Source organism: Scyliorhinus torazame, chromosome 10 (assembly GCF_047496885.1).
Source record: "Scyliorhinus torazame isolate Kashiwa2021f chromosome 10, sScyTor2.1, whole genome shotgun sequence".
In the NCBI taxonomy this organism is placed as follows: Eukaryota; Metazoa; Chordata; class Chondrichthyes; order Carcharhiniformes; family Scyliorhinidae; genus Scyliorhinus; species Scyliorhinus torazame.
In genome coordinates this window covers 105,922,508-105,934,689 of record NC_092716.1, presented here as the reverse complement: position 1 = coordinate 105,934,689, position 12,182 = coordinate 105,922,508, and the positions used below count along the sequence as shown (strand labels likewise).

Below are 12,182 nucleotides of genomic sequence, written 5' to 3'. Positions count from 1 at the left end.
CAGTCTCAGAATAAAGGGGTGCTAATTTAAGACTGGGATGAGGAGGGATTTCTTAGGCTTGGGAGACTTTGGAACTCCTTACCATAGAGAGCTGTGGGGGCACCTGAGTCCTTGTGTATATTTGTGAACACTCCAATGAACAGTAGCAGCCGTGTGTACCATCTACAAGATGCACTACAGTAACTCGCCAAGTTTCCTTATACAGCATCTTCCAAACCCACGACCGCTACCCTCTAGAAGGACGAGCAGCAGATACCTGGGAACACCACCACCTGGAGGTTCCCCTCCCAAGTCACTCACCAGCCTGACTTGGAAATATATCGCTGTTCCTTCACTGTCGTTGGGGCAAAATCCTGGAACACCCACCCTAACAGCACTGTGGGTGTACCTACACCTCCGGGACAGCAGCAGTTCAATATGGCAGCACAACACCGCCTCCTGAAGGGCAACTAGGGCGGACAATAAATGCTGGCCTAACCAGCGACGCCCGCATCCTGTAAATTAATTTTTTTTTTAAATCTCTCCAGTGTATAGTAGACCGAATTGGGAGCATCGAATGCAATAGACCAATTGAATGAGGTGCATGTGACGTGCTGCCTCACTTGGAAAAGTGTTTAGGCCCTTGGAGAGGGTAACCGCAGACTGGGTGACGGATTTGCAGACCACCGTTGGTCCGTCAAGCAGGAGCCAGACCTTCCTGTCACTTACCATTTCAACTTACTGTCCCGCTCTCATGTCCATCTTTATTTCTGTCAATTTATTTTCATTTCTTCCATCGATCCGTTTTTCCATCACCCTTTAAGCCCTCTTTCCACTTTACTTTCCCTTACCTGTGTCTCGCCACCCTACCCCGCTAAGGCTATGTGTTCCAGGTTGTCCTGTGACACACTGCTTACCATTGTTCTGCCATTAACACATTTGGATCTCTTAATGTGCCACCATCAGCACCTTTCTTAGCCATGATCACCATCATTTACATTCCCGTTGTCTTTTTGTACATGATGTGGAGATGCCGGCGTTGGACAGGGGTGGGCACCGTAGGAAGTCTTACAACACCAGATTAAAGTCCAACCGGTTTATTTGGAATCACTAGCTTTCGGAGCGTAGCTCCTTCATCAGGTGAGTCCCTGATAAAGGAGTTGTGCTCCGAAAGCTAGCGATTCCAAATAAACCTGTTGAACTTTAACCTGGTGCTGTAAGACTTCTTACTTTTTGTACATGACAACTTTGTCAATCTCGCCCTACCATCCACCTATAGCTGGCCCTCTATCCAGCCCCATTGCTCTACCCCTGCCCATAACAGTGTAAATCTGACCCTATTTCCAGTTCTCTCTAGCTTTGACCAAGAGATATCCAGGCCCGAAATGTTAGCCCCCTTCTCTCTCCACCGACGCTGTCAAACCTGCTGTTTTTGAGATCACTCCCTATATCATTACTCTGCCCTCTTGCCTTAACTTGTTAATTTTCTAAATCTCTGCTCCGATGAAACCTACACACACCCTTCCCCTCCCCACTCCCCCCTCATTTAGTTTAAACCCTATCTAGAGCTCCAGTTGTACAGTTTGCAAAGACTGGAGTTCCAGTATGGTTCAAGTAAAGACAGCCCACCAGTGTAACTCCTTTCCCTTGTACTGGTGCCAGTGCCTCATGATTCAAATCCAATTTCTCCATCACCAATCTTAGCCGCGCATTCTACTCGGACCCTATTTACTCTATGCCAATTTCATCCTAGCTCGGGTAGTGATCCAGAGATGATTACCTTTGTGGTTCTGCTTTGTAATTTAACCCCCAGCTGCTCATACTCAACAGGACCTCTCTATTAGTCCTATCTATATTGTTAGTGCCTACCTGGACCACCATTAAGGATCCTTCCCCTCCACCCAAGCCCTGAGGATTTGTCTTTAATTCAGTTTTCCCTCTTTGCTTCCTCCTTGTCATGCAATCTAACCAAAGTCGGTTCTTCCTTATCCTCAATCTGTTGAAACCTGGGTTGTCCTTGATCTAACTTGTGATCTCCTTATCTCTCACTCGCACATGCTTGCTTTCACGCACTTGTCTCTCTCTCTCTCTCTCTCCTCCTCCTCCCTCCCCCCCCCCCCCTCCCCGGACATCTGCAGAGGGCATAAACTGACTCCCGCAAGTTTTGGGAAAATAATTAAGATATAAACTAAATAGGAGGCCGAGCTGTCAATGTTCTGTGTCAAATGAAGACGGATGCACTTTGACCTCGCTTTGACTGAGTTGTCTGGTAGTTGCCCTCCTTTGGGAGGTTGTTTGTACAGAAGGCCTTGCTGTAGGGCAGCAAACGCTAAGTTAGCAGGATCTGCTAACTCTTCGGCTGTGCTTGGCAAGATTGTTTTGACACAACTTCTAACGCTGCTGATTTCTGCCCTTTCCTCGTCCCTCAGTGCCAAGTGCACCAGTGCAAGACTCCCACAGCAACACCAGCAATGTCTTAAGCCTGGAGCCCCTCAACCTTGTGCCAACACCCGCCAGCCAGTCGGTAACCATGGAAACGCAGCCACTGGAATCCTCGGCCTCATTGGATAGCAGCACACCTTTGTCCAACCCCACTACCTCCTTTGTACCAATCAAATCCGAACCTTCAGTTGGTGAGTTTGTTTTTGTTCTGGGCATGTCTAGTTGATGAGCCATAGAAAGTGACGGTGCCGAAAGAGACCACTCAGCCCAACATGCCCGCGCCAGCCAAAAACTGAAAAAGAGATTAGCCGCTCATTCAATCCCACTTTGCAGCACCTAGTCCGTAGCCTTGCAGGTTACAGCATTTTAGATCCAGATACCTTTTAAATTAATTGTTTCAGCCTCAGCCACCATTTCGGCCGTGAATTCCAGATGCCCACAGGATAAACTATCACTCAGAAAGGCACAGATAGATCAGGAATAGTCAGCATGGTTTTGTTAGGGGAAGATGGTGTCTCCCTAACTTTATAGAATGTTTTGAGGAAATAACATGGAGGATTGATGAGGGTGGTGTAGTGGATGTTGTCTACCTAGATTTCAGTAAGGTATTTGACAAGGTGCCACATGGCAAACTAGTTAGAAAAGTGAGACCTCATGGGTTAGAGGGGAAGGTGGCAGGTTGACTAAATTGACTCAGTGACAGGAAACAAAGAGTAACGGTGGATGGATGTTTTTGCAAAAACTTTCCAGTGGTGTTCCACGGGGTTCAGTGTTGGGGCCCTTGCTGTTGTATATATTAATGATTTAGACTTCAGTGTGGGAGGCATGAATGGGAAATTTGTCGATGTCACAAAATATTGCCATCTAATTGATCGTGATCCAGAAATGATTGGATTGTGATTTATTGTTATGTGTACAGAGGTACAGTGCAAATTATTGTTCTGCGTACAGTCCAGGCAGATCATAGATTATCATAGAATTTACAGTGCAGAAGGAGGCCATTCGGCCCATCGAGTCTGCACCGGCTCTTGGAAAGAGCATCCTACCCAAGGTCAACACCTCCACCCTATCCCCATAACCCAGTAACCCCACCCAACACTAAGGGCAATTTTGGACACGAAGGGCAATTTATCATGGCCAATCCACCTAACCTGCACATCTTTGGACTGTGTGAGGAAACCGGAGCATCCGGAGGAAACCCACGCGCACACTGGGAGGATGGGCAGACTCCGCACAGACAGTGACCCAAGCCGGAATCGAACCTGGGACCCTGGAGCTGTGAAGCAATTGTGCTATCCACAATGCTACCGTGCTGCCCTAAATCGTTCCATACATGAAAAAACATAGGGCATACGATAAATACACAATCTAAATATATAGTCACAGATATCGGTGAGCATACGGAGTGTAGTACTACTCAGTGGAGAAGATGTTTGAAGTCCATAAGAAGGTCACTCAGGAGTTTGGCAAGAGCAGGGAAGAAGCTGTTTTTGAAGCTGTTAGTGCCAGTTCTCAGACTTTTATATCTCCTGACCTATGGAAGAGGTTGGAAGAGCGAATAACCCAGGTGGAAGGGGTCTTTGATTATGCTGCCCGCTTTCCCAAGGCAACGGTCAATGGTGTAGACAGAGTCAATGGATGGGAGGTGGGTTCATGCGATGGGCTGGGCTGTGTTCACGACTCTCTGAAGTTTCTTGCGGTCTTGGGCCGAGCAGTTGCCATACCTGGCTGTGATGCAGCCGGATAGGATGCTTGCTATGGTGCATCTGCACAAATTGGTAACAGTCAACATGGACATGCCAAATGTCCTTAGTTTCCTGTGTGGTTTGGTTGAGTGGTTGGAAAACTGGTGAATGGAATTCAATCCAGCAAAGCGTTTAGGGAGCGTAAACAAAGCAAGGGAAAACTCAATAAACGGGAAGATGTAGCGAGGGGTTGAGGAGTAAAACCCCTTGGAATACTTTCGGGTGAGGCATTGAATACAAAAGCAGTGATGTAATGATGGAACTGTATAAAACACTGGTGAGGCCCCAGCTGGAATTTTGTGTGCAGTTCTGGTCACCACATCACAGGAAGGGCATAATTGCTCTGGAGAGAGTGCACAGGAGATTTACAAGAATGTTGCCAGGGCTTGAAAAGTGCACCAATGAGGAGAGACTGGATAGGCTCGGGTTGTTGTTCTTCGATCAGAGGCTAAGTGATGACCTAATTGAGATGTGCAATGTTATGACGGGCCTAGATAGAGTAGACAGAAAAGGCTTGATTCACCTAGAGGAGGAGTCAATTACCAGGGAACATGGATTTCAGGTGATTGGTAGAGGGATTAGAAGGGGACATAAGGAAAATCTTTTTTACCCAGAGGGATGTGGGAATTTGGAATTCACTGTCTATATTGGTGGTTGAGTCGGAAACACTCAACTCATTTAAAAGCTGCCTGGATCTGCATCTGAAGTGCTGTAACCTGCAAGGCTTGTGGACCAGATGCTGGAAAATGGGATTAAAATGAGCGTTTTCTTTCTCTTTTTGGCTGGCATGGACATGATGGGCTGAATGGCCTCTTTCTCTCTGTTGCAACCGTTGGTAAGCTAATTGCGTTCCATGCAGTCTGTCTCAATCATTGAGTTGGACTGTTTGCTGGGCTACAAGTGGGTGGGTCGGGCCTTGTTGCTGAGGCTTATCATATCCCGACAGCATCCGCCAGTCCAGGTCTTTAGTGAGGCCCAGATTGGGTTTCTGAGGAAGCAGACCTCTTCGTTTCTCAGTAATGGTGATTATCTGAGGGCTCCCAGGAGATCTGTAACCAACACTATTTATCACTGCTCAGGATGTAGATGTCACTGGCAGTGCCAGCATTTGTTGCACTAATTGCCTTTGAACTGAGGGGCTTAATCAGGTATTTCAGAGGGCAGTTAAGAGTCAAGCATATTGCTGTTGGTCTGGAGTCACAGGTAGGCCAGACCAGGAAAGAACAGCAGATTCCCTTCCCTAAAGGACATTAGTGAACCAGATGGGTTTTTACAACAATGGATGATAGTTAACATTAGAAACATGATAGTTTCAATGTTACTGAGATTAACTTACAGTTCCAGATTCTTTTATTAATTTATTTTTATTAATTGAATTTAAATTCTACCAGGAGCTAAGGAGAGCTTCTGTAATGAGAGTTAAACCTGTGTCCCCAGAGCCTGGGTTACTATTTCAGTGATGTTACCCCCTGCGCCACCATCTCCCCAATGTAGATGGAGGAGTTTTAAAAGCAGGAGTGTGTTGTTCGTCCCTGATTTGAGCATCACTGGAGCTGCCAAACGATTTTACCCTCCAATCACATTGCATGTCCAGTCATCTGTACAGCTGACCTGCCACCAACGGGCCTCTTCACTCGAGAGCTGTGAGGAGGAGAGATAGACGTCTCCGTCCAGGAATCGATAGATCACCAAGCTGCATTGACCAGAACCATGCCAGCTTTCTGCTGCTTTTGCCTGGCCTGGACTGATGCGAGTGGGGTCACAGGGTGCTGACCCTCTCTCCATGCTGGGCTTAAACTCTGTACAGCATGGCCCACCAAACCACACTCCGAAAGGAGTTGCTACATTGAGGGATGGGGAGTTGGGGAGGGGAGCAAACTACAAAATGGTATCGTTTGGTTTAATTGTTGATGTTTCTCCCCACCCCCCCACCAAAGTGCATTACCTGTCAGACCCACACATCAAGCAAAGCTGCAGAGGAGTCGCCTGCCCCCAGGCCCTCCCTCACTGGCCCCTCTATCCCGTTCATCCCAACCCTTTGCCTTCGCCCCCTCGATATTTTCCCCCATTGCTCTCTCACTCTATCCTCTCACTCAAACTCACAGTTCTGGTTTTCATTCACAGATTTGGAGTTCCCTTTGGAGATGTTTGATCCCACTAAAGGTAGGTGTGACTGAACTGCAGCTTTCACTCTGAGTGAGGCTGTTCCATCTGCTATTGACCAGGAACGGGTCCGCGCCGCTCCTGGGCCCTTGCTGCTCTTCCGGGAATCCTCCCTCACTCTCCTGACGCGTTTATTAATGGCTGGGATGATGTTTCCTAAGCACAGGGTGTGTCCCCCCTCCCCCCCCCCCCCGCGCCTCGCCCAAGTGCCCATTTGTTACCCGTTTGTCACTGAGTAATTGTCCGTTGGGTGGGTATATGGAATATTGAACCATGCTTGGTGAATGTCACACGCAGCAGGGACTGTGGTTCATTGAGTGGGGCCATGGTTAACTTCCAACATCCCATGCCCTGGAATGTCATGGGCACTTAAATCCCAGAGAACAGCTACCACAACACAGTCTGGGCACCGTCGTTTTGGGGGCGTCCCACTCTGTACAGCCCTGGTTTAAAACTCCCTTTTGTCCTGCCTCCTGTCATGTCTCTCCCTCTCTCTCACACTCCGCTTTGAGAGATTGCAATGAGTTGTCGCCCTCTGCTGAGCAGCTACACAACTGCAACTTGGGCATTGGCTCTGATGACGGAATAATCTTGTAGCCCTTCCAAAGTCATACATCCTCAATATTAACACCATCATCCCAGCGTCTTGCTGTCTCTTCAGCGACGCCAGTCATAGAATCATACAATTTACGGTGCAGAAGGAGGCCATTTGGCCCATCGAGTCTGCACCGACCCTTGGAGAGAGCACCCTACTTAAGCCCACCCTATCCCAGTAACCCCACCTAACCTTTTTGGACACCAAGGGCAATTTATCATGACCAATCCACCTAACCTGCACATCTTTGGACTGTGAGAGAAAACTGCACCCGGAGGAAACCCACGCAGACACGGGGAGAACATGCAGACTCTGCACAGACAGTGACCCAAGCCAGGAATCGAACCTGGGACCTTGGAGCTGTGAAGCGACAGTGTTAACCACTGTGCTCCCGCCCTCGCTTCAGCTGACCTTCCCTCGCACTCTGTGGAGGATTATTACTGAGCCACTATTTTGAACCAGCCCAGGCCCTCAGCCCCTCCTGAATTGGCCCAGCCCCTCTGACCATATCTATCTGAAAGCCGGACTGTGGATTGAATTCTATCCCATTCAGTATCCCTGTTCCAGGGAGAAGTGTCTGCATGACCCATACAATAAAGGCTCATGGAAGAACTTTGCTTCATCAGGGGGGTGGGGGGGGGCTGCTGCTGCAATCGTGTGACCAGCTGCAGTGCTTTATGGTGCGACCCAAGTCAAGAATAAACTGGGCACAAGTCATGTTGTCAAACATTTTTGGAGTGTTTGGGACACTTCGGAACACACCTCATTCTCAGCAAGGGCTTTTAGTTTTTGTTCCTTCAATGTCGTCTTTCCTGACAATGGTTGCCCAGTTAACCTTGTTTGTGGGATCTTGCTGTGCACTGACTGGCTCTCATGCCTCCTGCATTCCAGCAGGGACTGTGCTTCAAGGGTACTTTCATTGGTTGATGAAATGCATTGGGGTGCTCTGAGATTGTGGAAGATGCTGTGTCGATGCAGAGCTTCCCATTACCCTGGTGAATTAGTGGCTTACAGGACAAAACGTCCCTACTGTCACACGAGGAAACATCCTCGAAGCCGAGGGAACAAATTTTTGTCATCGTCATGCCCTCGGAGAGATAGATGTGATTACTCGATCGACAGTCGGAACACCACCCTGACCCCCATCTCCTCCGGCGAACTGGCCGTGCCATGTCCCTGGGGACAGTAGCGCGTCCCTGCAATGGTGTTGCAGCTCCCTGGCTTGGAGTCAGCCATCTTGGTTAGCAGTTCTTCCGAGAAGCCATGTGCACAAGTTTTAAGAGCCCAACTACTTTGTGGCTATTGTCAAAGCTTGTATTCATTCTCTCTTTCCCCCCCACCCACCCAACACACACAAAAAAACCTCAATGCTTTACCAATGACCTCGTCGATGAAATCTCTATCTCCTTCCATTGGCCGTCGATATATGACCTCATCGAGTGGAATACTCCCATTTCAAGGCAATATTGAGCTGGAGGTGCGGGCGAATGAGGCAACATAAAACTTGCTCAGATTCAAGATTGAGCCGAGTGGCTTTGTGCTCGCCACGTAATTGGGTAACTTTGTGGCACAGTGTTGGGTTTCAGGAGCAATGGGCTGAGTGGATCCTTTGCTGCCATTGAGTGTTACCATGCCAGATGATAATCTGGAGTGGAAGCTGGCTGAAGCCTCCTGCGCCACTGTGACCCTCCTATTTGCCAAGCCAGCCATTCCCACGGTCTCGTGAAGTGAAGACTGACGAGTATTGGATCATGTATAGCCTGAGATTCATGGATAACCGTATTCAAACTGCAAACCCACTCCCCAGTCAGTAAGATATGCTTTGGTTGGCTGCAAGCAGAGGTGAAAGGTCACCAGAAAGGCCCAAAGATGTGCCGGTTGGGTGGGGTCCCAAGGATAGGTGAGGATGTGGGCACAGGCAGGGTGCTGTTTCGAAGGGTCGGTGCAGACTTCGATGGGCCAAATGGCCTACCTCTCTGTAGGGATTCTGTGGATAAACCAGCCCCCCCCCCCCCTCAATCAGAAGATCTTTGCTGTTGTTGTTTTTTGAAGGTGCGCTCTCCAGCTGTTCTGTTTCGCCTCGTGGCTTTCTTTCTTGGTCTGATAACCCGCCTTTGCATGCACTGGGTTTGTTAACTGCCAAGTCGAACCTGGAAAGTCCCCGCAGCTAAACTGGGACTGAGTTTCTGTGTTTTTCTTTTCCTTTCCGTGTCTTTAACCTGCTGTTGCTCAATCGCTGGGGCTCCGTGTCTGCCCCGGTATCCAGCTGGCCTCATTCCCTTCCACTGCTCTCAAATCTGTAATTCCGCCCAACTCTCCCTTGGCTTTGCCTGTTGCCTTGAAACCTTTTGAGGTGTTCGGGGGTCACACTGTAGGACCGCAGCTCTCCTTATTCGTCGAAAACACTTCTTAGTCTTCGTTGGGATCTCTGCAAATATTTTGCGGTCAACGGAGTGCTTGTGAAGCGTAGTCACTGTTGCAATGGGGGAGGGGGGTTGATGACCGATTTGTGCACAGTAAGATCCCACAACCAGTAATATAATATTAGCTAGGATACCATGGAGAACTCACCAGCCCTTAATAATAATCTTTATCAGTGTCACAAGGAGGCGTACCTGAACACTGCAATTGTGACAATCCCCTCGTCGCCACACTCCGGCGCCTGTTCGGGTACACAGGGAGAATTCAGAATGTCCAATTCACTTAATAAGCACATCTTTCGGGACTTATGGTAGGAAACCGGAGCACCCGGGAGAAACCCACGCAGACACGGGGAGACCGTGCAGACTCCGCACAGACAGTGACCCAAGCCGGGAATCGAAACCTGGTCCCTGGTGCTGTGAAGCAACAGTGCTAGCCACTGTGCTACCGTGCCGCCCTTCTTTAAAATGGAGCCTCGTCGGGTGGATGGGGCCTTGTATTACTGCCTCATTCAACAGTGTAGCATTCCAGCGATACTGCCAACAAGTGTCAATTCTGAACATGTGCACAAGTGTCTGGAGTGGGACTCGAACCCACAACCTCCTTACACAGAGACGTGAGCGACCAAGGCCAGGCTGCCCTTCATGGGTGAAATAACAGCAAGGGAATGATGCCACGAGTAGACTCCAGCAAGGGGTCCAGTAAAGTATTTTGGCAGAGGAGAAGAATCTCTATATGATAGCGAAGGGGGAAGGGAAGGGGTGCTGGCCGTGGCTATTACAGCACCCAGAATTTGATATGGAAATGATTGGAAGCTTTCCCTCATTAATCATTCTTTATTTGTGGGGTGTGACGTCACTGGCTAGACCAAAATTTGTTTACCATCCCACACTTGAACTGAGAGTCAACCACATTGCTGTGCGCCTGGAGTGGCAAGTAGGCCAGACCGGGTAAGGATGGTAGATTTGCATTCCTGAAGGACACTAGTAAACCAGATGGATCTTTGCGACACTGGTTCCATGGTCCCTGAGACTATTATTTAATTCCAGATGTTTTTAAAATTAATTTAAATTTAAATGCTGCTGTGGCAGGATTCTAACCTCTGTTACCCCCTCCCAGCGCATTAGCCTGGGCCTCTTGTCTCCCCCTGATGATGAGCTCCATCTCACACTGGTCTGGAGATGTAGGAGCGGCTTGCACTCTGGAATAAGCACAGTTAAGATTCTGAGACTTGAGGCTAATGGGGGGTGATCGGCCTTGGTGCTGCGAGACTGGGTGGAATGAATGGAATTGGAGCCCTTGCAAAGCGATTGCACATTTTCCTTGTTTCTGTTTTTCAGAATGTATGGATTCTGACCTCATTGAGGAGCTGATGTCTTCAGAAGGTGAGAGTTCCTGACTGAGGTGGGGAAAAGGGCGGGGAGATTTGTTTTTTTTCTATATCATTCATGGGAATGTGGGTGTCACTGGCAGGGGCTTTTGCACAACCCAAATTGACCTGGGTTTCTGACTTTGACCATTTCAGGGGGTAATTAAGAGCCAACCCCGTTGCTTGTGGGATCTGGATTCACATGGAGGCCAGATCGGGCAAGGATGGCAGATTTCCTTCCCACGAGGGCATCAGTGAACTAGATGGGTTTTTAACTACGGTCGCCATTACTGAGACTAGCTTCTAAATCCAGAGTTTTAGTAATTTAATTTAAATTCCTATCGCAGGGGGATTCGAACCCCTGTACGCCACTGTCTCCCTGGATTCCTCTCTGGAGGTCGAGCCCTGAGGGGCAGCTGGATTGGACCGTCTTATGATGAGGAATACCCAATGAAGGAGGGTTGGTTTGGGCTGTTGTGGAAGTGGGGGTGGAGGGGCGGGGGGATATCCTGCGAGGGAAGGATGGATTTGATCACAGTGTGAGACAGTTAGACAGACCCGTACACGTGGCCCCTCCCTGGCTGAGAGTCATTACCAGTGAGGTTTGACCTTTGGTGTCACCATGGCTCCATGCCCTGCCGTACTCATCCGTCTCTATCCTGTTTCTCTTGCAGTTTTCGCTCCTCTGCTAAGGCTGTCTCCACCACCAGGTGACCACGATTATTACTTCAACCTCGATGACAGCGAAGGCGTTTGCGATCTGTTTGATGTGCCAATACTTAACCTTTGACCTCTCACCGGACTTTGCCGCCTGGCAGCTGTGTATAGAACTTTTAAATACTTTTTTTAACAAAACACAAAAGAAGAAAATGATTAAAAAAAAAAAAAGAAATGGCATCTTTTGCAAATTTCTAAATGAATCTCCCTGGAGTGACATGGATTCTTGACATGGCCACGATATGAGGAAGACCTAATGAGAGCCAAAGTTTATCCATGGATGGAATCGAAATGACAGGCGGTTTCCAAGTTGCTATTGGTTTTCTTTATTTTCTTTTAAAACATTACGTGCTCCGAGCAGTTGATGGGAGTTCTCTTCAATCACCGGCCAAGCACAACTCTGGGCCCATCTCCTTCAATGGACTCCCTGAAGGTGGTAGAGGGCAGCCGCCGCGATGCTGTTCCAGTTGCCTGGGTTGGAGTCGGCCATTTTGGATGAGCAGTTCATCCGAGAAGCCCACCTGCACAAGTTTAAACAAAAACCCAAGACTGCCTTCTGTTTGTTGTCAAGACTTGTTTCCTTCCCCTGCCAGCCCTGCTCTCAATGGATTGTGCCACTGACCTCAACAATTGCATCTCGATATCTCCTTCCATTGGCTATTCAACATACGACCTCATCAAATGGAGTAGTCCATTTCATGGCAGTGGGCATTATGAAACTTGGTCAATTTTAAAGTTGAGATGAGGTTTT

The 12,182-nt window shown here is 48.6% G+C and overlaps 1 protein-coding gene across 1 annotated transcript in view; it reads left to right on the top strand.

Moving 5' to 3' along the window:
- The window catches only part of e2f4 (E2F transcription factor 4), a 40,476-nt gene extending 28,846 nt beyond the window's left edge, over positions 1–11,630 (top strand). Inside the window, 4 exon segments of the mRNA XM_072518569.1 lie at positions 2,409–2,612; positions 6,291–6,329; positions 10,686–10,730; positions 11,389–11,630. Coding sequence (XP_072374670.1) covers positions 2,409–2,612; positions 6,291–6,329; positions 10,686–10,730; positions 11,389–11,504 — 404 coding nt within the window. The 3' untranslated portion in view covers positions 11,505–11,630.
- The last annotated feature ends 552 nt before the right edge of the window (positions 11,631–12,182 follow it).